The sequence below is a fragment of the Fusarium phalaenopsidis genome (genome assembly GCF_050370095.1).
Source record: "Fusarium phalaenopsidis strain FUZ10S chromosome Unknown contig_32302, whole genome shotgun sequence".
NCBI classification, from domain to species: Eukaryota; Fungi; Ascomycota; class Sordariomycetes; order Hypocreales; family Nectriaceae; genus Fusarium; species Fusarium phalaenopsidis.
Genome location: NW_028145405.1, coordinates 1,039,732 through 1,065,681, shown reverse-complemented (window position 1 = coordinate 1,065,681; position 25,950 = coordinate 1,039,732). Strand labels below are relative to the sequence as shown.

The 25,950-nt window shown below is 55.3% G+C and overlaps 6 protein-coding genes across 6 annotated transcripts; 1 reads left to right on the top strand and 5 right to left on the bottom strand.

Moving 5' to 3' along the window:
• Positions 1-12: 12 nt before the first annotated feature.
• LRP88_07723 (uncharacterized protein) lies at positions 13-1,176 on the bottom strand (the record flags this gene model as incomplete). The annotated part of the gene is made up of 1 exon (XM_083244240.1): positions 13-1,176. The coding sequence occupies one exon, from the start codon at positions 1,174-1,176 to the stop codon at positions 13-15; it is 1,164 nt and encodes a 387-aa protein (XP_083098734.1).
• An 896-nt stretch (positions 1,177-2,072) lies between these two features.
• LRP88_07722 (SDR family NAD(P)-dependent oxidoreductase) lies at positions 2,073-3,092 on the bottom strand (the record flags this gene model as incomplete). The annotated part of the gene is made up of 3 exons (XM_083244239.1): positions 2,073-2,529; positions 2,589-2,919; positions 2,972-3,092. 3 exons carry the CDS (start codon positions 3,090-3,092, stop codon positions 2,073-2,075), a joined length of 909 nt encoding a protein of 302 aa, XP_083098733.1.
• Positions 3,093-6,243: 3,151 nt separating this feature from the next.
• Positions 6,244-7,889, top strand: LRP88_07721 (uncharacterized protein; the record flags this gene model as incomplete). Its single annotated transcript, XM_083244238.1, has 3 exons — positions 6,244-6,520; positions 6,573-6,606; positions 6,668-7,889. The coding sequence occupies 3 exons, from the start codon at positions 6,244-6,246 to the stop codon at positions 7,887-7,889; spliced, it is 1,533 nt and encodes a 510-aa protein (XP_083098732.1).
• Positions 7,890-8,125: 236 nt separating this feature from the next.
• On the bottom strand, positions 8,126-9,332 carry LRP88_07720 (SDR family oxidoreductase; the record flags this gene model as incomplete). Its single annotated transcript, XM_083244237.1, has 4 exons — positions 8,126-8,880; positions 8,930-9,160; positions 9,239-9,259; positions 9,311-9,332. 4 exons carry the CDS (start codon positions 9,330-9,332, stop codon positions 8,126-8,128), a joined length of 1,029 nt encoding a protein of 342 aa, XP_083098731.1.
• An 849-nt stretch (positions 9,333-10,181) lies between these two features.
• On the bottom strand, positions 10,182-12,829 carry LRP88_07719 (P-loop containing nucleoside triphosphate hydrolase protein; the record flags this gene model as incomplete). The annotated part of the gene is made up of 4 exons (XM_083244236.1): positions 10,182-10,619; positions 10,674-12,527; positions 12,582-12,740; positions 12,803-12,829. 4 exons carry the CDS (start codon positions 12,827-12,829, stop codon positions 10,182-10,184), a joined length of 2,478 nt encoding a protein of 825 aa, XP_083098730.1.
• A 1,503-nt stretch (positions 12,830-14,332) lies between these two features.
• LRP88_07718 (uncharacterized protein) lies at positions 14,333-15,232 on the bottom strand (the record flags this gene model as incomplete). Its single annotated transcript, XM_083244235.1, has 1 exon — positions 14,333-15,232. The coding sequence occupies one exon, from the start codon at positions 15,230-15,232 to the stop codon at positions 14,333-14,335; it is 900 nt and encodes a 299-aa protein (XP_083098729.1).
• Between the last annotated feature and the right edge of the window lie 10,718 nt (positions 15,233-25,950).

Below are 25,950 nucleotides of genomic sequence, written 5' to 3'. Positions count from 1 at the left end.
TCACGATATCTTTTAAAAGGCTGGTCGGGTCTGGGTGAGGAAGCCAGAGGGAGCGACAGTGGCCTGGTCGTTGTCGCCGAGAGGGACTCCGGGAGTGGCAGCGAAGGTGGGGATCTCACCGGGAGCGTCGTTGGCACCAGTGGGCTGCTCCTGGCTGTCATCGTCACCGCCGGGGAAGTTGCCAGCGCCGTTTCCGGGAGCAGCGCTGAAGGTAGGGATGGCACCAGGAGCACCAGAAGGAGCGCCCTCACCACCGCCGAAGCCGGCGCCGGGAGTAGCGATGAAGGTGGGGATGCTGCCTCCGGGAGCAGTGCCGGGGAAGCCACCCTGGCCGGCACCGGGGGTAGGGACAAGCGTGGGCGCGGGAGCGTCGGTAGCATCACCACCGGGGAAACCGCCGAAGCCAGCACCAGGAGTTCGGGCAGGCTCACTCTCGGAGCCGCTGTGGTGCCCGTGACGACCACCGTGGCGACCGCCAAATCCGGGGAAGCCACCGAAACCTCCGCTCTGAGAAGGGAAAGCGGGAGCATCATCGCTGGGGAAGCCACTGGGGAAGTCACCGAATCCGGCGCCGGGGGTCTGGACGGGAGCCGCGTCGTCGCTGCCGCTACCAGGGAAGCCACCGAAGCCGCCGCTCTGGGTTGGGAAAGCAGGAGAGTCACCGCTGTCGCTGCCGCCGGTAGGGAAGTCAAAGCCAGCGCCAGGAGTTTGAGCAGCGTCACGGGCACCAATGTCGCCGAAGCCGCCGGTAGGGATGATGGAGTCGTCTCCGCTACCGAAGCCGGCACCGGGAGTCTGGATAGGGGCATCGCCGCTGCCGCTGCCGGGGAAGTTACCGAAGCCACCGCTGGGGAAGCTACCGCCGCCACTGGGGAAGTTGCCGCCGAAGCCAGCGCCGGGGGTCTGGATGGGCGACTCGCCGTCGCCGCCGGGGATAAGACCAGTAGGCAGGCTACCAGAATCACCACCAGGGATGATACCAGTGGGCAAGCCAGTGGGAAGACCGCCAGCACCACCACCAATGCCGCTGGGCAGACCAGTTGGGATGCCACCACCGAGTCCGCTGCCGGGGAAACCGCCAGGGAAATCACCGAAGCCCTGAGGACGAGGGCGAGGGCGGGCCATGGCCTGGGAGGAAAAGGCCAAGGCCAATGTCATAAGAGAGAGGACAGCCATTGTGATGGAAGAAGGAAAGATGAAACTTGAAAATTTGAAGGAAAGGGGAAAAGATCGTGTAAGAGACGGATCACAGATGCCGGCAACTGGATGTCTGGTGTTGAAAGAAAAGAGCGTGTGAAGGTGGCGATGAAGAGAATGGTAGAATATGTTCAAGACACCAGAAGGACGGCCATTTATATCTGATCAACTCCAACATTCTACATCAGGGGATCGACATGTTTCTCACGACTCCTGTTCCGTGATTCGGAGCCGCCGTGTGTGATACACGCTGACAGCGTCAATCCCGGCTCCGATGGCAAGCTGATGGTTTCACTCACAAGCCTCCGACGACATGGAATTGGGGATGGATTCATCCAGATTCGTTCAAGTCGCCCTGTGCTCATGAACCCCCTGGCGATCAGTGCCAGGATCCACTAACATCTGCTTGGCGGAAGATCTAGCGGACTGGACTAGAGAAAAAGCCCGATGCTGGTGTTAAACATGGACGGGTTTCGAGTTGAGGGACGCAGCGCTCAGCGCATCGGCATGTGGGAGGGATGACGCGGCTGATGTTTGCCAGGGCGCGTTTCCGTCAGATGTTTCCTTGCTGCTACAACAGCAAGGGGGTTCATCACGAAGCTCTCCGTCGTTGCGCGTTTCAGAATTCGGGGGTGGGATGCTTGTTCTTTGAGTCAGGACGGGGCTCGATTGGTGTTTCGACCGACAAGCCCTGACCAGGTCCCGGTTTTTCTCTTGTCAAAGGTAAACTAAATTACAACCTCAACTTGACATGGACGACGCTTTGTGGATATTCGCAATCGATGGTGTGACTGGCACTTGGTCCAAGAGATGGTTCTCTCCTGGATCTTGCATCTCGATGGCGCCATTCTTGACCAGCTCTCCTACATTGCTCACTAGCCCAGCTTTCCTGGCACAAAGGGATGTCCCGCGCTCAATCCTCCGTCGACGGCCCATGCCTGTCCGTTAACGTAACTGCTCTCATCACTACCCAGGAAGAGGGCAACCCGGGCAATCTCGTCCGCGTGGCCACCTCTCTTGGTTGGATTCAGCTGCCCAATCTTCTTCTCGTTGCCCCGTGCCCTAGCCGCCTGGTAGACCTCGGCCGTCATGCCCGTTTCGATGAGGCCGGGGCAGATGGCGTTGATGCGCACGCCCGTCCCCGCGAGCTGGAACGATATCGTCTGCGCAAGGGACACTACCGCGGCCTTGGAGGCGGAGTAGGGAGTGGAACCGGCGTTGGAGCGGATGCCGGCGACGGAAGCCGTGCCAATGAGGCTGCCTCCAGGCCGGGGCTTCTCGGCAGATGTCTTTTGCATGGCCGGTGCGGCGTGCTTCGCAGCCAGGAAGACGCTGGACGGATTCATTAAGCTGATGCCCGCTGTGGAGCCAAGATGCGAGATGAGACATACCTTAGAGTGTTTGTCTTGAGTATAGACATGAACTCCTCATCTCCAAACTCTGTAAACAATGTGGTCCTGCCGACGACGCCAGCGTTGGCAAAGAAGACATCTAAGCGGCCGTAGCGTCCAATCGCATCTTGGACCACCTCCTTGACCTTTGACTCGTCTGCGGCGTCGAAGCGGCGAACGTGGACCTCTACCTTGGGGAATGCGGCGGTAATCTCTTGTTTATGAGTTTCCAGATGTGTGTCATCGAAGTCGCAGAGATACAAGGCGCGTGCTCCGCTCTCTGCGTACTGGTGGGCGGTGGCACGGCCAATGCCCAGTAGTGAATTGGTGCCTATGAGATCAGTGTGAGAGATGAGTGGAATAACCAAGAGTTGAACACATACCTGTGATGATAATGACCTTGCCCTCGACGCGTAGCTTGCTGGATCCGGGAGCTACCTTGCTGATTGGAGGGAGGAGCTGATTGCCAATGGCCTCGATGCGTTTCTGAGCCTTGTCTGACATTTTGAGATGATTGAATTATACAAAGTGATACAAGAAAACAAAGATGAACTTATAATGAATAGGTTAATGGGTTTTCATGGCAACTCGGTCCCTCATCATGACCCTAGAGCTCTTGGTGAAGCCGGGGAATGTGGGGCGAAGAGGGGGGCCGCCCCGGAGCCGAGGCTCGGGAAATTTGGAGCTGGGGGAGCTCTGATGTCACGTGTGCCTCTGCCTTCCCCTTTAGTCATGGACTTGGAAGCAACAACCTTAGGCATCGGAACAACATCTCGAGCATCAAGTATCATGGTTCATCATCAGGGATCTGTCGAGTTTCTCGTCCTCCAAGGCAAACGAACCCCTTTCTGCGCGGTCACTTGCGTAAACGCCTGACCCACTCTCGCATGATTGCATCAGATCGGGCTGCCGGTAGCCAAATTGTTTGCTTCTCGAGTACTCGTTGATTGCGCGAGACAAGGGACTCTTTCCTGCCTCCCAAGCACTTGGGGCAAACTACCGTTCCTGTGTCGACGGACTATTTCTTCAGGATGCATCGTCAGCAAACGGGGGAGGAGGAGGCCTCAGCGAGGCTAATGCATGACGGGCCGCAGGTCGTCGGTATCGGTCCTTTGAGGACGACGTGACACTTGGTCAAGGAGATGATGCCTTGTTGCGGAAGTGTGTAATCCGTCATCTCGGGAGTCTACCAAACGCGCACATCAGACAAGGACGGGAAGGAAGAGTTGTGTCTTCGGAACAATCCCAAGCTCGTGTACGATGTGACGACGACCCGTTTACGCCTATCACAGGGTCATTACCAAGGTGACGAGGAGCAGCAGATGTGATGCCGAAATTACCTGGTACTTGACTCGTCGCCATTTTCGGATGCTTGAAACTTCTGGGGATGGAACAATCCGAAGCATGACGTCGACGATTCCCTCCAAGATGACCAGGGCAATGCTTCTCATGGGCAACTCTGTGGTTCGCTGTCCCATGCCGGGATGTATATCGTCCCGTTGGCCGACCTCAGGACCTTAGATTGAAATACGAGGTTGCGCAACCCAATTCGACCGGCTGCGGTATTCTGGGCTGTCAGACTGTCCCTGAGCTGGACCTCAACCTGGATCCAGCATCGGCCAATCGCTCTCGCGGGTCCGTTGGTTACATGACAAGAGGCTTCTATTTGGGGCCACTGCCTAGACTCGAGCACTTCAAAGACACTCCCACGTGAGTTCTACCGAGTTCTGCCGTGAGAGGTCGATGGCGTTCGTCCCCTGTCCACCCCTGCCGCGGAGGCGTCGTTGCACAGCTCTCAGGCGGCATGTCAAGCCATTCATTTATCAGCAAGTGATTGCGCGCACGTTGTCGACTGTTGTCGAACTGGTTGTGCCGAGTCAGCCTCAGCGTTGGATGTCATGCATCTTGATGCACCTGCCATGTCACTACGCTAGATGTGAGGAGGTGTCTCTGGTCTTCACCGCAAAGTGCGCTGCAGCTTTTCGACGAACAAACATGCACGGGCAAAACAATTGTCTCTGAGCATTGATTCAGGGTAGCAGCAGGAAAGAAAGGGGCTGGCGAGGTCAGCAGAAGAGAGAACTGCACGATACCGTCTGGGCTGACCGTCGACAAGGCACGCGTGCGAGAGCCTCAAGATGCAACTGGCTGGGATAAGCTTCCAAATGACGGCATTAAATCAGCCGTCTCTTGGCTTCTTCTCACCGCAATCCTGCAGCCCATGACGCGCGTTATCAACTCAGCTTCAGGCGCGGGAAGCATGGCGGGGAAGGCCTCTTTGTGTAACCACACGACGCCAAACGAACGCAACGCAACGGGATGGGCCCAGCCTCGAGCGAGAAGAGCAAACAAAAACATGGAATGGCATGATGATCCTCGAAAGACGAATGAGGCTCAATGGGAGCAAAACGGAATGCACCAGGCTCAAATGCCTGCCTCAAGTCAGGATCTGCAAGATTTGCCGGCAAGCTGCACAAGACGAGACAATGCTCAGATTTTTCCCACCCCAGCCCTAGCAATTGCGCTGAACACTGTTCGCGAAAGGGCTATTGCTATTGGTTACCAGGCTGCGAGACCCCGGTCGACTGCTCGCTTGACCTGCCAAACAATGGCCATGGGAGTCTTGGGCATGCGACACAACGAGTGGGAAGTCGGGGGAGAAGAAGGCCTTTGTCAGGCACCCCCATTGTGCGAGGGCTTTGAGGAACCACTGGGGAATAACCCCATCTGGCAGAGTCTCTGAGCTGGTGTTGCTTGTTGGTTGATATGCCAGCACAGAGACAGACAGACATAGCAGCTTCTCTGAATACCATAGAAGTGACATGCTCCCAGCTCACCTTACCTCTCCTATCAACTTTGACAATGTATGGTGGATATGTCTGGCCAGAAGAGTGCAAACCCATCGTGGCAGCCACACCTACCGACTCCCGTTTGGCCATGGCTACTCGCAACAAGGCACCCTGATTGCGCGCTGCAAAAGACAAACGGCATCAGAGGCCCTCGAAAGGCTGGCCCGTCATAGGCAAATTTCCCGCCTCGTCGCTGCAGCCTCTCGGGACTACGCAGGGCGGCTCGTTCTGAAGCCCGCCATGGACGCTTCCATGCAGGCAGCCCCCTCCCTCCCAGCACCCGTGGGCATCCACGCCGTCGCTGGAAGGCTCCTAGAAGAAGAAGGTCATTCCATCACTCATACCATACGAGGCTATTCTCGTCGGACGCGGGTAACCGCAGGGGGGGCGGTGTAACGCCCTACGGCCGGTGGCCACGGACACACCAGCCTGATCTTGTCCATGCTGCCGGTCCTGCCGTGGGAACTATCACTGCTTGTGCTTCTGCTTGGTGCGTCTGGACTCACGAACAAGAAGAAGGGGGGGGCGGTGTTGGTGGGTGAAGGCCGTTTATCAAAACGAACCCATCTTGAGCCCTTCCCCCATCCCTCTTGCAGCGTCCCGTCTTTTCTGTTTGCTGTTTCCATCCCACACTTCTCCGTTTACATCACTCCGTTTACTGTTCGTCCCGGCTTTCTTGCTCTGTCGTTTCGAGTTGCCAAACTCATATTTGGCTGAAACCCTCCTATCCATATTGCCTTCCCTCGAAGAGCATGTTCGGCCCGAACCATCATCACTCTTCTTTATCTGCCTCTTGAATCACATCCATGGCACGCCAGGCTTCAAGTCGACTCCGGAAGAGAGGCTGTAGCAGCGGCCACGGCTGGGGCTTCATCGCGGCCGACGTCAAGGATCCGCCGCAATGCATCGCCATGTGCAGGGAGAGGTTCCTGCGGGAGCTGTTGCCCAAGGATGAGACATTCGAGCGAGCGTGTGAGGCGCTGGGGGACAGGGGCGAGCAGCAGCACCGGTCCTTCAGGGCCCTCTACTGCTGCGACTCTCAGCTCTGTGGCGTCGACAACCTCGGCGAGCGTGGGAGAGACCGTATGTGCGACACTGGAAGGTCCGAGGGCACGAGGTGCTGATGAGCAACTAGCCAATGTGAATTGGTTCATCAACGCCTGTCAGGAGTAAGATATTTCCTCTATTTGAGTGAGGTTGTGAGTGAGCCGAGGCTGACACTGCTATCAGGATCGGCTATCACTCAATAGTTGACCCAGGTCCTCCAGACGCAGACTACGTTTGTGATCTTGAGTCTACTCATGGAGGTGATGTTCATTGTAACAAGGCTCAGCCAGCAGATAGGGCCGAGGATGAAGCATTCGAGAGTGTATCGAGCACATCTCAGGTACCTACCTCAGAGGATGCCACGTCGAAAAGGTCTACGGCTTCAGAGAATTCAACATCAGCACCTGTACAGAGCTCAATGCCCGATACAACATATTCCACCAGTACCGATCCCTCGTTGGTCACCACCTCGGAGCCTTCGAACAAGGAGCAAGACAAGAAGGATGAAACTGGACTTCCCTTGGGCGTCAAGATCACCATAGCCATCTTGTCTGTTGTCATTCTAGCAGCTGTCATTGTCCTTGTCGTATGTCTCCTTCGAAGGAGAAAGTCCCGCCGTAACGACATCCGCAGACTCATCAAGCACCCAACATCACCTCCCCCTGCAGACTCACCTACTCCCCTCGTCTCGCCGACTCTCTCTCACACCGACGCAGATGGCGTGCCCCTGGCACCACCGGCGCGACTTAGGGAGCGCAAGTTCCTCCCTACGCTCAGCGAGCCAAGTCTATCACCGACGAGTAGTAGACATCGAGATCGGTCTGGATTCCCTGCGTCCCCTCTCTGTTCGCCAACCAGCAGCAACCTGACACCAAGACACGAGAGGACACCAAAGATCTACAGTGCGGACCAAGTTCCGCCTGTCCCTATGATTGTCATGACGGCGCCAGAAGGGGGACAGAACGACGGCTCGACCAGTTTCAGCGGCGTCACTCCTCCTGCTTCTGTTCAAAAGATGCCTGGTCATGGAAACGGTTCTCCACCACGTCCTCCACGATCTCGTGATGGACTGTTCAAGATACTCGTCAGTCCAGGACCGCCGCCGACCAGGGCACTTCCATCCACGCCCCCTAACCGACCATCGACCCCTACCAAACCCCTATCCAGTCCGCCACGAAAGGGGGCGACAGTCTATCCTCCTGCCCACCAACTAGCGAAAGATATTACGCTCTCGCCAGAGGCAAGGGAGCTTCGCGACATGACCGAGAGCTACGCTAAAGACGCTGGGAGGCACAGCGGGGGAAGCTGGAGCGGCATTGCTGGGTCGTCGCTCGTCAAGGGGAGGAGTGTGAGTAGCCCAATGATGGAGGAGGCGGACCTTGAGAGGCTGGGAGGGAGATACTAAAGTGGAAAGGAGTGTAGGGGAAGATAAAAGTTATCTTGGGCTCATACATGAATGTGCATGTATCTCATAGCAGGGAGGCAAGAGTCATAGTGATGATGAGTGAGTACATGACATGATGAGACGTCATGGATGTATCGTTACGAGTGTGTTTGACGAGTTTACAGTATAATTACCCCCTTAGGCTTGTAGTGTGTAGCATGTCTTTAAAACTTGTATTCATTTGTCTCCATGTCTCCTTAAATACCCAGCTCCTTCAGCGACTTTACCAAGTCAATGATACTCTCATCAACCTTGATCCAGTCGATGCCCAGAATCTTGTTGGTCTCGTCAACGTTGAACTTGAAGATCTGGTCCTTTGGCGGGAGCTCGCCCCCTTTGACCTCGGGCCCGGGCAGCTTGTCTGCAAACTCGGGAAAGTTGCGCTGCACAGCGTCGACGAACTCGCGGTGGGAGAACCAGCCGGCTGTAGCAAAGAGTCGCTTGCCGCCGGCTTCGGGGCTCTCTAGACCGCGGACGTGGGCGCGGGCGGCATCTCGGACGTCGATCCAGAGGGGTACGGGTGTGCATGGGGGGATGCTGTCCTTCCAACCGCCGCGGAGAAGGCTGACGACACGTTCGTTGGATGTGTTGATGCTCTCCAGAGTTGCGAGGTGCTTTGAGACAGGACCTAGGACGAGAGGTGGGCACACAGTCACCAGATCAAAAGAAGGCTTCTCGGTAGCGACAAAGTCCCAGGCCGCACGCTCGGCGAGAGTCTTTGAGGCGCGGTAAGCAGTCGCAGGGGATCGCGAGATGTCGTTGACGGTGACTGGGTTCCAGCTCGCCTCGGAAAATGTGGTTGAAGGGTCAGTAAATTTGTCTTCGTCTAGGATTGAGGCAAACGACGACGTGATGACGACACGCTTGACAGACGGTGCCGAGGCGTGAAGGGCCTTGAGGATACCCGTGGTACCAATAACAGCGGGATCAACCAGATCCTTCTTGGGATCGGCTACATCATATCAGCTCGTGCCTCATTCTGCTAGTTGAAGATTTCTCACTGATATTAAAGTGAAAGGGGCTCGCAGTGTGCAACACGGCATCGATGCCAGGCGTCTTGGCCACCTCGTCAAACGCTCCCGTCTGAGCAATGTCCGGCACGATGACCACCTCGAGCTTGCCGTCCGCGGCTTTTCCCGGGTGGGCGTCGCGGATCTTTTGAGCCTTGGCCTCGGAGCGGACGGTGGTGACGACGGTGTAGTCCTTTTCGAGGAGCTGGTCGAGGATGTGGGCTGCGGGATGGGTTAGGAGAGGTTCACTACTTGTATCTCTAGTTGAGAGGTTTGATGGAGACGCTGAGTATCACGTACCGGCAATGAAGCCTGAGCCACCTGAACACATGTTAGCATCATGGAAATCATCTGTTGGGCATCTTGACTTACCAGTGAGTAGAACCTTGGTCATGATGTGAATAGTGTTGTCGAGTCTCCTGTCCAGCCTAATCTTTATCGTCCAATGCTTCTAAATGACCAACGGTCTATCAATTGAGTGTATCTTGACTTGTTCGAGCTCTTTCCTGACGTCGATCCAAGATTGAGTTGGTGAGTGAGTGAAGGAGGGGGTTTATAAGCATTGGAATGCTTGCCCCGCATTCGTCATTCGAACTGGCAAAGACGGTTGCTTCGGAATCCCCCACTGCTCTTGCCTCTTTTCCTCCTGCTTTGTCCTTCTTATCGGCTTCTATCCACGGCATATATCTGTTGATAGGTATCTTAGGTAAACATTGCACTTGGACTAAACAGGCAATAGGAGATGTCTAGGCCTCATGTCACGGAAAGGGCGTCTTCATATCTCGTATCCTTCACAACTAGACGTCACAAGCTCTGCATCATCATACAAAGTAAAATTACAATTGAGGCATATAATCGAGAGGGATTGTCCATACTACACGGGCCTATGCCAAAGATTCGCATCCTTCATTAGGGCTGCTTGCTCATGGCTATCGCCTCATCATGGCCGCCCAACTTCCAACTCGATGTGCAAATCGCTGTCCCTCCTCCTCATAGAAAATCATTCGCTGGGCGCCCATTCATTAGGCCAAATTGCCCTCGCTTCATGAATCCCACTCTCGGATATGTCTCGCGAGCGCAATCCACCCAATTCCATTCTATGCTCGCCATGAACACATGCCCTCGAGTTGGATCGCCGCTCGTTTCTTTTTGCGTGTTTGCCCATCTACTATCGTGGTGCAAACTCGCCAGGGCCATCATCTCTCCTCGGCCCTGACATGCTGTAGGTTGCTGATTAAACCTCTCAGCTGTTGGTATCGGATGTCTCCGCCGCCGCTGGGGGTGCCGGTGTCTCCGGAGGTTGAGGTTGGCCAACACCGCCCAGGCCTGGGGGTGTAGGGGTCTCTTGCGGGATGGGTAGTGTCAGGGGTCCCTTGGGTGCCACCACCCGGCCGGGGAGGGACTCGCCCCGTATCACCTTCTCCACCTCAGACTTGTCCAGCGTCTCGTACTTAACGAGAGCCTTGGCCAACAAGTCCAGTTCCTTTCGCTTCTCTGTGAGCAGGTGCCTGACATCCTCGTATGACTTTCTCAATGTCTTTTGGACCTCGCCCTCGATCGCTGCCTTGGTCTCTGAGCTGAGATTCTCGTATCTCCTGCCATATTCGACAGGGCCTAGAGCGCTCGACATGCCAAAGAGGGTCACCATCATGAAGCTGAGATCGGTCGCTCGCTCCAAATCCTACAGGCCCAGAGTTAGTTCAACACGTTCAAAAGACTGACAGTAAGTTCTTACCGATGAAACACCCGACGTGACCTTGTCGTCACCATATCGCATCTCCTCAGCCATCTTGCCTCCGAGCAACACTCGGATGTTGGACATGTATTCGGCAGCAGTGTAAGAGTACTTGTCCATCTGAGGAAGCTGTGCCGTGTGACCCAGAGAAGGACCCTTGGGGAGAATCGTGACCTTGTACAGGGTGCTGGAACTTTCCTTGTCAAAGAGCTGGACAAGAGCGTGTCCGGCCTCATGGTACGCCGTCATTTCCTTCTCCTTTTCCGTAACAACCATCGACTTGCGCTCAGAACCCATCGTCACACGGTCAAATGCCCAGTCCATGTCCTGCTTTGAGACCATCGTGGCCTTGGCTCGGCTTGCTCGGAGAGCCGCAACATTGAGCATGTTCTCAAGCTCAGCACCAGATCGGCCGGGGCAGCGGGCAGCGATAGCCTCCAGGTCAACGTCAGGAGAAACCTTGATCTTCTTCGCGTGGTGCTTCAGAATCGCAATTCGGCCACGAACATCGGGAAGTTCAACATTGACATGACGGTCAAAACGTCCGGGGCGAGTAAGGGCCTTGTCGAGCATCGTGGGCAGGTTGGTGGCTCCAATGATGATAATCTTGGTCTCCTGGTCAAATCCATCCAGTTCGGTGAGCAGCTGGTTCAGAGTTTGCTTGGCATGAGCCTGATCTCTCGGGTTTCGCTTGCCTCCAATGGCGTCAAGCTCATCAATGAAGACAATGGCGGGAGACTTGGACTTGGCAGCGGTGAAGAGCTCGCGAACTCGCTTGGCTCCGACACCCACAAAGATCTCATCAAACTCACTACCAGACATGTAGAAGAAGGGAACACCAGCTTCACCAGCAACAGCTCGAGCAAGAAGCGTCTTTCCGGTACCGGGAGGGCCAACCAGGAGAACACCCTTGGGCAACTTGGCACCAAGGTCGCTGAACTTTTCGGGGTTCTTGAGGAACTCGACAACCTCCTGAAGCTCCTCCTTGGCCTCATCGCAGCCGTGGACATCGCTGAATCGGGTGGTTTGCTTTTCGGCCTTAACTTCAGAGTCCTGCTTGGCACCGGGTCCGCGACGGTAAGTGCTGAGCGTCTCAATCACGATCGTGACAGCGGCGAAACAGAGGTAGGTGATGACAACGAAAACAGCGAGAAACTTGAACCAGCGGAAGATGACGGATCGGGTAGACTCCTGGACAATGACGTGAATGGGCTCGCCCTTGCCACCCATGGCGTTGGGGGCGACTCCAGACCCGCCCACAGCAGCGTTGGCAACGGCATGCTCAAAGGTAGGCCACTGGTTGTTTCCGGTAGAGGCCACAGTCGGGTTAGCAGCCGAGGAAGCACTGGCCCCGAGCAGGGCAAGAGCCTTTCGGTAGGCATCGTCAGTTGCGGGGTTGGTCGCGAATCGTCCAGATTGGTATCGCTCAACGAGAATAGCAGGCATGTTGGCTCGGAGTAGAAGTTGATAGAAAGCATTCTGCGCATTCGCATTACCGGGGTTTCGGTTGGCGGATTCCTCAAGAGTCGCGAGTTGGTTGCGAGAAATTCCGTTAGAAGTTCCAAATCCTCGTCGCTGAGCATTCAGAGAACCAAAAGTAGAGATACCACGAGAAGATGACAAGATACCGGGGGACGATCGCATAAACGGACGGATGATCGAAGGAGACGACGCAGCGCGGGGTTGAAAGTAAGGATGTCGCAGAATGGGGTTGGACGCCTGGAGGCCTACCCGGCCGAGGCTGGAGATGGTGGTTTGTGCAGTAGTCGGCTTCATCGCATCGGATCCTGCGCACGAGGCAAGAGAGCCAAAGTTCACTCGTCGAAGAAAGTCGGGAAGCTGGATTTCGGCAGCCTGCGCCAGCAATTAGCTTAAACTCATGAGCACGCGACCCAGGCTGCGACTTACGTGTTGAGGCTCAGCGGCCTTGGTCCTTGCGACAGACTGTTCGACGTTGTCCTTGGATGAGGGAAATCGGCGGGGGAGAGGAGAAGTCGAGCCTCTCCAAGGGACCATCACAGTGTTTGCGATTGAGGGCCATAGTTCCGTGGTGGCTGCTGCCATGTTCTGACGCATTCGTCAGCGCCGTCCGCCGCCATGTCAAATCCGCAAACTCCGCAGGCACTCACCGGCAGCACCATGGCGTTGTAAGCCATGACGAGATGTTTGAGGAGCCTAGTATGCCCCAAAGAATGATGATTCAAGACTATTGATCAAAGAACGGTCGGGTCGGAGAGGTTCGATGACGTCCAGGTAGAGTTTCGGCTGGCTGTCCTGTCGGTTGCAATGTTTCAACGGCTCCCGGGACAGGCAGGTGGGACGTGGGCTTGGTATCGTACGTCTGATAAAAGACACGAGAAGAATAATCTACCGGGCCGTACTCATCGTGATGAATTGCGCACAGCCATCATCGGTAAGTCAGTTGGTAATTGTTGGGTAGTCTGGTTTGCTTGCCACTCTCGTCCGCAGTTCGGCATCACGAGGCGACCTTTCCCATTCTGGGCTGCTGCTGAGTCATCTCCGCTCGGCCGCCAGATGTTCCGACGGCCGATTCCGGTGAGGTCATTTGAGGTTGTTGCCATTGGATTGGTCTGGGTTCACAACTGAACCCCTGTTTGATTCTAGAATGGTCTATTGCCATTGAGTTGAGTGTAAGTCAGAGGCATAGTGTTATTATCAGAGGGACAGACATACAACAACTCGCCGAAACGCTCGCTGAGAAAACTCAAGATAGATTGCAAGGGCCAAACATCAAACTACGTGTTGTGTATATAGTAGCTGTCTTCCCCTCTACTGCGCTCTATGCAGCAAATTACCAAAAACCCAGGCCTCGTCTCGTGTGAACGCTCAACTCTTTTTGTTCCTCCACGTTCCCGTCTTTCCTTCCATTCCATCCATCGTCACTCATGATCGCGTCCGTGAATCCAAGCTCGACATGCCGTTGTCAGCGCTGAAGAAGTGGTCTTCTAGATGGCCCCGAATCCCTCCTATATACCCCAGCCGTGCCGCCGCCCGCCCTGTCGCCCGCCCACCCACTGTCTGGGAATAAACTGTACGCCTGATCCAACATCGACACAACTTTTTGGAGGGTATCAGCGTCATCTCATGCCGGAACGGCAAGAACTTGAAATGCAAATCAACTCAAACAAACAAACACACTGTAACACATTGTGAAAGAAATGCCCAAGAACAGCAAAGATCCCAGAGAACCATTAGATAGTGAGGCTGAGTTGATGGGAAACAACCCATCGTATGTGACTCAGACATCACACTTGCTGCGCCCAAACAGAAAAAGAATAAAAATCGCAAAAAGGGGTGAAGAGTAGCCCGTGAGTTCGCTCAGGATGTGAGGCTAGACTAGAACGCCAATAGATGCTCTCGCGTTGGGTATGGTATCTTTCATGCGGTCTAGGGGAAATGCCAATGGACTTTGTTCAACAGGCTCTGAAGCCCGTTCATGTCAGGTCCTAAAAGTCCTGGTGGGTATATTCTCTTCAAAAGAACAAGAATCAAATCAATGATAGGGGAATCGTTGCGTGGTCCAGCCCGGGTATGATTATGGTGTTACAAGTTATCGTCGTGAACAAAATGACGATCTGGAGCATGGTCATCCAAGGGAATATTCGTTAAACATGAAACGGTCTCCAAGCTTGAATCGATCACAGGCTCGCAAGCCTGCTGCTTGGTAGCTGCATTGTCGGGTCATCAAACTCAATCTTCGGTCCGTAGAGATCGTAAACCCCAGTTCCGTAGGCCGGCAACTGTCCAATAGTCGTGACTTCGATCGGCGGGTCGTAATGAGCCCACTGCTCCTGTTGTGGCTGAGTAGGCGGTTGAGGATAGTGGTCAGCCGGCGGAGCCTGAATCTGCGGTGCTTGGGAAGTCACAGGTGGCTGAGACTGGCTCATGGGATGTTGGATAGGTTGGTGGTACTGGATTATAGCCGGCTGAGAATCCGCCGCGCTATAGGCTGGTGGGTTTCCAGGTTGATGCGCGTAGAAGCCCTCCGGGATCATTGGGCTAGGAACCGAGGTGGCAGAAAAGGCACTGGGACTGCTCTGAATCGAGGTTGCAATTCCTGAAGCCGGATATGGTATGTCGATGGGAGGTCGCTCCACCTGCTGAGGGAGTTGATAATGAGGCTGAACGGCACTCGTCATGGTGGCAACGCCGGGGTTTCCTTGCTCAGTTACATAGTATGCCTGGCGTGGCATATTCGTGGGTCGATGAACCATCTGGACGCCCGCATGATGGTCAGGCATGGGTGGTCCATGGAACTCGTGGGGAACGCTAGGAGGAAGGCCTTGTCGGCCGCCGTACTGCTGCTGAAGATGCTGCCCATGGACTTGCTGCTCAAAGTCGGCATAAGAAGCCGAGCGATGCAATGAGCCGTGCGGGATCCCTTGGTTCATGGGAACCATATCCTGAGGGGACCAGGTCATCCCAGAGTGCTGAGGAGTGGACGGGGGCTCGTCATCATCGGAGTCCGAGGAGCAGTCGTCCAGGATATCGTTGGGGTTCATTCCTTGTTGGTGCGATCGACGTTGGTGCTTGACCATTGTCGTCTTTCTGCAGAAGCTGGAATGCGAGTTAGCAAAGGGGATCAAAGACATCCGTGTCTTAACCTGCCTCTTGGAGCACCCGTCGTGGGCGCACTTGTAAGGGCGCTTTCCAGTGTGAATCCTGCGATGACGGGCAAGACTCGAAGACTGTCATGGCCAGTTAGCGTGGTTAAGGTGTAAGCCCTAATCGTACGTACATCTGAGAATCGTTTTCCGCATTCAATGTGCTGACACTGGTGTGGCTTCTCTCCAGTGTGAGTTCGGATGTGAACGGTCAAGGCACTCCGTTGAATGAAGCTCTTCCCGCAGCCGGGGATAGAGCACGAATAAGGTCGCTCATTGGTATGTATCCGGTAGTGTCTCTGCAAATCGGATTTGCGATTAAAGCTCTGGTGACAAGTGTCAGCTTGGTCGAATATGAGTCTCAGGGCGTGTTCAAGTACTTTAGTGCATGATTGCCAATCGCACTGAAAGGGACGAGCGGTAGGCTCGTTTTCAACCAGTTCCATCAGCTCCATGTTGTCTTCGTGGTGGTCTCGGTGATGACGAGGGGCGTTGCGCCGATGATGTCGGTGGTTGTTGGGTACAGTAATGCAAGCCACCACCTAATCACAGCATGCTAAGATTGGCTGGTTCGGCGAGGAATTGTTGCAGTTTCCGAAAGGATATCAAGTCTTGTTCGGATCTGGAGATAGAGTCACAACCAAATAGTTGACTCTTAGGCGAAATTAAAAGCACGATTAGCGCGAGAGTGAGGTAGGGTGGTGGTGGTGGTGGTAGAATAGCAGTCTAGTTGAGTACTCCAAAAGATGAGAATCAAGACTAAGCGATTATCCAAGGACTATGCGGCAAGTGATTCGCAAGTGAAGGATTCTTCTGTATATCGAGTTTCGGTGGCGTGTCCAACGTGTGACTGAAGATATGAAAGAGGCAGATGGGGAGGAGACGAAAAGCGCGGGAACTGGCAGCTCAACTTAATAAGGCGTGTTAATGCAGGCAGATCCAGGCCTAGTGGATCGGGAAGAGATTTGGCTGGGGCCGGGGAAAGGATCGGAAGAGGTGCTGAGCCTTGCGCGTGGTCCGAGCTGGTACTCCTGTCCAGGTCCAGGTTGTTCCAGACGAAGGATCGGGGGACTCCGCAACGAAAAACACAGACAGATGAAGACCTCGTAGATCAGCTGGGGTCGGTTGGGAGATACGAGAGGGCGACGTCTGCGGCGGCAACCGTGTTGATGTGAAGCGAGCCACAGTTCGTTCTATACGACTGTGTTATGCCGTTGTAGGCGAGTCGGCTGTTGCCTCGAGGACGATTGGGTTGATAGAGCTAAGGAGTGTGCGGTCGAACCAGAGTATGGAGATATTGAACAGAAATAGCTCTGCCTTGGGTCTATAAGACACAATCGCTGGGAGCAAGAGTCTTATGTGACGGCAACTCGGTAGGGACGAAGCCGAGGTCAAGGATAGAAACAAAGATTGGGGTTTGAGATGGACAAGAAGCTGACGCGGTATGCGCCAAGTGAACAGGGCCTTGTCCAGGGGATGAGATTGGCCAAACGAGCTGTTATGAGTTCGAGAGGTTGAGATGGGTAGGTCTGGCTCAAGTCAGGTGTGGTGTTTAGCTGAGGCGAGTCGAGTCAGGTATCCGGACTGCGAGACGGGGGGGTCGGCGAGATATCAATAAACGGCCAGCTTGCTCTGGGCCTGGGACGAGACGAGGTCCCGCTGGGTAAGGGCAGTGGAGAGAGTGCTTTGATAGCAGCAGCAGCAGCCCAGGACCAGGACCATGCAGATGCCAAATGACAAAGTGGACGGGGGAGGTGAAAGACAAGACCAGGCGGCGAGCAGCAAACGCCCTCGATGTCGCAAATCGCACTTAGTTATAGGTGTGCGGCGAGCATGGCATGGCATGCACCGGGACCAGCAAGGAACCACGCAGGAGATCAAGAGGAACCAAGGGGCCCCTGCAATGGCGGGCGTCAGTGGGGCTCATTCGGCAACGGGGGGGAGGGGGGACAAGATGGTCATGGGCGAGGATTTGGGGAGATGGAGGAGGAGGGAGAGAGGGAAGTTTGAGCGAGAGGGAGGGAGGCTGATGGAGAAACAGGTGAGTGAGATGAAGAGATGCATCAGGGGCCAGGAAACGATATGTGGGCATGGATCCATGGGATGGGATGGACGGGCAGGATGGAGAACGGGGCGGGCACTAACAACGGACTGAGACGAGGAGGTATCGAACATATCGATGGCGGCGTAAAGTGCCCGGGTGAGCTAAGAGCTGGAGTAGGTAGGTAGTGCGTCAAGACGAATGGGCGAGAGTACGAAGCGATGGTCCAAGGTGGTGTAGTGCGGGCCACGATAGTGTGAGCGAGACCTGTGGTGTCTTGTTTAGGTGTTAGGGGCCGCCCCATCACCGCGAGCGCTGCGACGCAACCATTGGGCGTTTCCAATGATAGCACCAAGCAAGTTAAAGCACGCAGCGCAGAGGGGAAATTTTTTTTTTTTGGCAGAGACACAGTGCGTTTGTCGACGACGTTGAGACCGGGACAGGGGACCAGGAGCCGAGGAGCCTAATGGCGTCGAGGGTGGTGTCGAGCGAGCGAACGAGGGTGCCAAGGGAAGGGTGTCGACGGACGACGAAGACGACCTACGACGAGACGAGGGCGTCTTGCAAGGCAAGGGATCAATTAGCGGATCCCGCCAAGTGCGCGTAGGTGATGCGTAGAAGGCTGAGAAGACGAGCCGACTGCATGCATCAGATGTGCGCTAGCTAGCTCATGACGGGAGGGCAAGAGATTTGAAGAGAACGGACGAGAAAAGAAGCACGACGGTTGAGCCATCTTGCTTCCCCGGCGCGACCACCAGAGGAGAGCACCTCACTTCTAAACAGACGAAGACGCAGACAGACGATGAGGCGGCGGCGGCGGCGATCCGCTTTTGCCCCAAAGTGCCCGCAGAATCCACCGTCTTGATGCCTGTTGGAAGCTGTCTACTGCCTGTCCTGCATCTGCTGGCTGCGTCTGTCTGCGGTGCAAAGTGAGGTATTAGCTGGGGGAGAGAGATCCAGCCAGCCCTCGCGAGGGTGGGCGTGCAAGATGCGCTCTCTCATTCTCTCGCTCTCATTAATGGGCGTGTGAAAATGTGGAGTTGTGGGTGTGAACGAGCGGGCTTGGGATAGCGTCGGGGCTGGGGTGAGGTTGAGCGCGCCAACGCCAAGTGGGGATGGACTTTTCCATGGATCCACGGGCGCCTCAGCCATGGCGCGCGGTACGTACCGTAGGTTGTGCTTTTTTGGAGATGGCCCATGATGGGACCAGTTCACCGGAGCCCAGGGCAGGGCAGGGCAGGGCGGCCCAGAGCCGATGAGAGACTGCACGAGATGAGATGTGCACAAAAAAGGTGGCAAACGGTGTTACACGGTAGAGCAGGGAGCTGGACCTGGAGGCGGGCATGTATCCGATGTATGTACCTCACTCTTACGACTGACGAGCAAATGTACATACTACTGCCTGTACCTGCAGTCCTTTGCGGTGGATAATCTCAGCTCTCCTCCCCCACATTCCCCTATGCCGTCCTTGTGCTGCTGTGCCTCGAGCAGGAGTGTGCCCGTTAGTCAGCCGTCTTCTCATTGTTGTTCTCCATTGAGCTCCCCGCTCCATCGACTCGCCGGCCACAACAATGCCATCGCAGCTTGACTCGAACAACTCTCTTTGACAGCTGTTGGCGGCGACCCAACGACGTCTAGGCGGCACCTTGCACGTTGGACAAGGCGGGAGTCAAACCAGAGGGCGGGGTCGGGTCGACCAACCCAACACTTGCCAGACTGACCTTGGTTAGGCTCGTGCCGGTCCAGGGCGCTCATGTCATCCGCGAGTGAGTGCCTCGTCCCGTCTCATCAGCATCCCATTCTGGCTCCTGGCGCTCTGAGCAGGAGCCTGAAGAGGAAACGGGATCGAGCCCGGGACATCCAGAATAGCCTTTTGCAAGTGCTTAGGGAGGTAGGGGCAAACGAGGCACACGAGGCACGCCGAGTCGACCTGATACAGCATCAATATCAGACAGGAGTCGGGCTCGCAGCAAGCCGTGCAGAACCATTGACCACTATATGGCATCTATTTCGAGCCATGACGCGGAGTCTACGTGCTCTTCGCCCTTAGCAGGATAAACCACAATGCCACTTGAGCCTGCTGAGCGGTGTTTCCCCACCACCCACAGCCAGCACCCTGGTCCGTCCCGGCCGATTGTCACCATGCCGTTCCTGACTTCGGCTCTTTTCCCACCGTCACCCGCTTGACCCTTATCCATGCTACCCCCCCAAGCTCAAGCCCATGCTCCGGGCTCCAGGCTCAACAGGGCAAGCCAAGGGCTTCAGAGCCACAAGGCGAGCTTGGGAGGGGGGCCTCGACTGGGCTCTGGGCGATCCCCTGTTGCAATTTTCCGCGTGCCGCTTACCGCAGGTAGACGCCTCTCGGACGGAGGAAACCCTAATGCCTCTTTATTGCTGTCCTTGGTAACACAACACACACACACGCAAGCGCACATACAACACCAAAAAGTCTCACCGCACAGCACCTCACCTCACCTCATGTCTGTTTTTATTAAGATTGCAAACTTTCGATAGTATCGATTCCCAAGTTGGATGTTGTGCGTGAAAGAGCATCCGCCGTAGGTCGCATCCCAGGTGGAGGATCCAAGGATCCTGCTGGTGCGGGAAGCCCCCTGCCTTCCGCTAGCCTCGATTTGCTGGATGGTCTGCCCTGAAGGACTTCCAGACCCCGACGTTTCAAACGCCGCCTCCACATCCTCCAGCCAACACAGCAGCGCCGAGGTTGATTTGATGAAGAGAAGAGGGCTTTACGGGCTGCCATGCCATGCCATGCCAGCACTTTGGCAAAATTCGGTTATCAGGTCTGAGTGACGCGCAGCCAGGACGGACAGCTGACCTGTCGCATTTTGACCATGAGAGCTGAGGGTCAAAGTTGATGATGAAAGCTCAGTGTAACCTTGATCTATGCCCCAGATGATCAAATGATGAATAATAATACCCAGGTACCCTTGGAGAGGGCAAGCATCCCATATCAACCTCATCCATGGCCGTTGGCCCTACGGTCGATCAGGCCATGATGCATGCACAGCCCTCTCCCGTCCCCTGACGCCGATGCAGCCGCCTGGACGAGCAGCCCAGCACAGTAGGGACTGCACAGCGCAGCATCGCATCGCATCGCATCGTATCAACCCAGCCAGGTCCAGCCAGGCCCATAATATCGAGATCCCTCTCCCCTTTACCCCAGGCTCGAACGATTAAGGCATGGTTCAACTCCTTTTGTGTTGCCTCACCGGGATGCGAGGTTCTCTGATTCAAACATGACGAAGTTGTCGACGGCTCGAGCCAAAGCCACGTCCATTACGGGCCGGAATGGCGTCGCAGGTTACCAAAACCATGGATGATTGCCAATAATGCCGACCGCGCCAACGCCATAAGGAGATGGTGATAGACGCCTTATCCTGAATTAGAGTTTAGAACTGGGGGGGGTGGTTGGCAACGGGTGAAACCAACGCCGGTGCATTACAGTACATGTATTTCTGGCTGGGCTGGGCTTCGCTGCTACTGGTCCCCACACACTTTTTCTTTCCTAGGTGAGGTGTCGTCCACGAGGCTTGATTCGAGGCCAAACAAATGTCGAATTCTTTCTCCGACATTTCCAGGTCCAATCCAGAAAATGCGGTTGCTGATCATCCGGCACCCGTGAGGCTCGCGGCGGCGGCGGCGCGGGCGCGGGCGCAACCCATCTCTTCCGCCCAACCTTCCCTTCCATCCCACTACTTCCCTTCCCCAAACGCTGCGCGCTACGGCTAAGCATGGCTCCCCGGGGAATCGCTTCTTCAGAGATGACATCTCCTCCTCTAGTGTTGCATTCGCGGTGAGGGGTTCTTGACGGATTGCACGCAGAGATCATGCTAGGCGGGATATGCTAACTAGATTGGCGAGCCCATGATAAGTGTTGGGCTTGCTGATCATACGATCCAACGCTCGACGTTGCCTTGGAAAAGCCTGGAGGAACCGAACCGCCCCGTCCGGAGCGAGCAGCATCCATCGTGATGCCTGTCCTCACCGCCTCGGCGAAGGACGTCTCCGTTGATGTCTGGCCCTCGACCCTGTAAGACACGAGACGAGGCGCCTGCTACGACCCAGTTCCCAGTCCCAGTTGCCAGGTAGGTAGGCAGGCAGGCCGAGCCAGGGCGCGCGCTGCGGGAATTTTGCACCTACATCCGGCGCGCTAGTGCGATGGAGGCTCACTCTCTTGATCAAGCAGGAGGGCAAGCACGGGTACAGTACCTGTCCATTACACACGATGACACCTGCTGCTGGAGATGCCGGGGTCATGGATGGATCCAGATGCTGGCGCAGGAGTGAGTGCGGTGATGCGTGAAGGCCCTGCTCAGTCAAGGTACAGTAATACTGGAGATGTGGCGCTGGTTCATCTCCAGTTTCCAGTGGGCTCCTTCTCCATCGTGTGGCTGGCGAGATACAGCATACAGGTTCATCTGCTTCATCGTACAGCCTGTACAGCAAGTATCTAGTGGACCGACCGAGCTGGAGCGGTCTACGGATACAGGCAGACTACCTCTTTCAACGCGCATAAGGCTGGCTCAAGAGATGGGCAGATGTCTCGCACATGAGGCCCTTGGAATATCGCTCTCGGGGGTCTGATAGGTCCCGCTAGTGTCCTTGGCCGTTACCACCGGGCAGACGGTGTCGCGTGGCTGCTCTGATATTCAAGTCCACTCCGTAATCTGCACCTGAAAATCTTCAACCCTAATGCATCACATACATGGATGTACAGTATGTATATCGCAAGCCCTCTTCATTCCTGTTCATTTCTGCCGGGCAACATGGCAGCCGTATAGGACGCTTTGACCGGCAATTAGGGGAGAGCTGCGCATCCATGGGAGTAAGTGTGTGTAATGCACCTTGCAGTTCAGTCGATCTGCAAGACTGCATTGCAGCAAGCTCGCGACTGAGTCTGAGTCCGCCTCCGCCGACGACTGTTGCTCGCATACAACCTACCTACGAAAAAAAAGACTCCCAAGGCTACATCGGACTAGCGCCAGAAGCATGGTGCCAACAACGGTTTGTCTGCAGCGAATCAATGCCGGTCCAGCAACACCAAGGACAACGTCCGGGAGTTGTGATAGCTCATTCCGTATGACAAGCCCGACCGTTTTTGTAATCTGCACATACGCCGCAAAACAAAATATACTCTGGGTGGCTTTTGATACTATTTGGATTGGAATATCCAATCGCGACCTTGGCATAGATTGAGAAGGTCAGAAACTCAATGAGGATGGGGAAAGAGCCAATTGCTATCACTGCCTCAGGCCACCTTCACAACATTCATCCACTGAATGCCAGTCGCACTGTAGTCGTCAACGACAAGACGGACGACCTCCTGCAGCCATGGCCCTGCCACCCACACAGGCCACACCACCAACCAACCGATCATCCCTCCTCATCTGTTCTGCAAGGATTGTCCTCCAGGAGTCGCCAATCAACTCTTGGCGGCAATTCGTTTCTTACTCTGCTGTTGCAACCGTGCCAAAAATGACAGTCAGGACGGCTTTGAGTTGCCGTCAGATTCAGCAGAGGCTTTTGTCAATGCACCCTCGCATGGATATGGATCTTGCGGTGACGGACCATCCGGCTCTGGCTGGTTTAATCTCGTATGCATCGGCCATGGGTATGGATGGTATGGCATGGTCTGGTATGGTATGGGTGCGGCCAGACGTCGCCAATCGTGGAAAGAAGCAAATATGTTTGCATGGTCAGATCTGAGCCTGGCCAAGCTCCTTGATCGAAGAGCACACACTCGGCCAAAGTGCTTGCTTGCTGTCTGTACGTCACCCAGCCCTGTCCTGCCCTTTCCTGTCCTGCCCTACGCTTCTCTGGCCCTACCGTCGTCCCTCCCATGATCTGACCTGAGACCAGCTCAAAACAATGGTCGATTTAGCAATGGCTGCCACGTGCCACACCTGCTCACGCCAATCGGAAGCAACCGTTGAAACGGGTACTCAGATCAGACCATTAGCCAGCCTGAACCCTCTGACTGAAATCTGGCACGTTCAGCCAGGGTCCGCCTCAGCCTGCATTCACAACGCTGTCGCACGTTCGAGGTTTTAAGTCAAAACTTCATATGCCAAGGACCAGCCAAAAAGCCCAAGAGGAGAATAGGGACGAGCAAAGTGGCTAAGACCGCTTATTGACATTTGACAGTGTCGTACCAACGGTTCTGCCACGGCTGAGAACGTGGCCTCGTAACCGCCAAGCCCAAAGCCTGTTGGCCAACTCTAATACCATTTACAGCAAACTCCCCTTGCCAATTACCGATGATGACGCTACTATGGACCTCACCTGAGAAAAATCCCATGTTCACCAACCCTTCTGTTTCCACGAACAGCACATCCCGGAACCCACCACACAACCCCATCCCACCACCAACTCCATCAGATCCGTTCAGGCACGGGCCACTGGTTTCTTGGCCATGTGTACGCGAGAAGCCTTGTCATTCCCGGGATCATGAGAGCGGAAGCGGACTCCTTGCTATTTCGAGGAGTTCGCTTCGTATGGCGATGGGGGACTAGGCTGACAGCACAAACTACTTGACTCGCTCTTGACACTAACGTCTCCGGCTTGTCCATGCTTCTTGACCCTTACCATGGACAACTTGAACGATTGCCCCATGCTTACCTGTGGCATATCTTCATCGCGATCAGGCCATTGGTTCCACCAACTAAATCACGGCATGCCTATCTTGTCAGGCTTCAGCATTGACGTCGTCTGTCTCATCGAGCATGTCGGGGAAACTGAATTGGGTTACAAGGTTTACATGCCAGGCTGCGCTTATATCCGTTTTCGAAAACAGCAACGCCACTTGACAAGACAGATGGTCACAAGCACAAGAACCCTCAGGAGAAGTGGTGCCCCAAAGGCCATGCTACTTATTGTACTGAGGGCCGATCAGGTGCACTTCGGTCTTTGCCTAGTGCCTCCAGGGACTCACCGAACTGGCATTAATGCCTCTAGGAATCCACGATGCAACGCCGAGGTACCAAGATAAACGGAGTTGTTCCGCGCAGGCAATGGAGACTGTATAGCGAACGGGTAGCGCCGTGATTGGTGCGTGCCTGGAGCCTCGCCGGCGCTGCCATTGTCGACTTCAAAGAACTGGAGCCGGCTTCGCTAAGTTAGCGAGGTCGCATTGCAAACTGCATTATACCAGTCCTTGTCATTAGTTATCTTGATGCCAGTGTCTGAATCGTGCCGGCCCTGACAGGTGCAACGGCAAGGGATTGAGCTGAACCGAACTAGTGGTCATAGCCGAACTGTCAGGTGGGGGCGATCCTCGCGGTCGGCTCCCAAGATTGGATCACAGAGTTCCTGATCCGCCTGGATGTGACAGCAGCCGACATTGTGTTGAGAGACGAAGGAGAGGCGGTAGGGCGGCTGAGATGGTAATGTCGATACGACGTCGGGCTCTCGTCGAGGCTTACTAGCAAGCTTGACTGTGGGCGAATGGAACCGAAAACCGGGGTCGAAGCCGATCACTGCAGGCCTCGATCGCCTCGAGATGGCACAGAAACAGATGCCGGTATCAGATGCGGCATCTCGTCAATCCAGACTTTCATCTGGCATGGCATTCCATGGAAGGATAATGATCCTTGTTGGGCTGAACCCTTCAGGGTTGCCAGACATCTCGGCGACTACGGTTCAATCAGGTGTCACAAAGAAGTGACAGCCCGTCACGTTTCTTCCGACGCCAGTTGATAACTGACTGTTCTGACACACATACATACCACTCTGAACTGAACACAACCCAACAACCAGGAACTTCGGAACTCCACCTACGGGCGGGATCCAGAGATCTTCAGCACCAGGTCTCTTTACGACCAAGGGGATGAACAAGCAGCAGAGACCTGCAGACCTCACCGGGCTGTGCTGCCGGCTGTGCCTGACTGCAAGTGAAAGGCTCGTGTCTTTAATCTGCGAGGTACAATATAAGATGCATGGGCTGACGTACGTACAGCAAGCATCAGGGCAGAAAATTCTCCGAGCTTTGCAGGTGAAACGTCGTACTCGACGCTCAACGCACATGTATGGATATGGGGGCTGCAGAACTGGGAGCTGAATTCATCTCAACCGGTCAGCTCGGGGCAAGGCACGAGATGCAATTCGCTCCATCGTTGCGCATTAGAAGCAAGCCATGGACTCGTCATCAACTGCACTTTGCGCCAGGTATCGCAGCCCCGAGTGGAGGAGAGATTCGAGACCAGCGCCCAAGGCTTGGAATAATTCAACCAAGCCCCATTTCCATCATCGTGTTGAAACTAGACAAGGCACCGGCAAACCGAGTTGAAAACAGCCGCGGCAGGAAATATGGAACCGGCTCAGGTCAGGTCAACCAAAGGCGCGGTCCGCTGAGGAGCGGTCCGTAGGGGACAGCTGTCACCGACTATTCTGTACTACCGGCGGATCGACCCTCTCATGGAGTGGAACAAGTGGCGATGGTTGATGGCCTCTGAACAACGTACATATACCTAGAGCACTTGACGAAGCGTCGACGGTGGCACAGGCAGCTCTGGGCAGCGTTGGCGCTGGGACCGGTGCAGAGACCGCGGCCAGAGCGGGAAATCATTATTATGCGCGGCCCTGGCAACCCGGT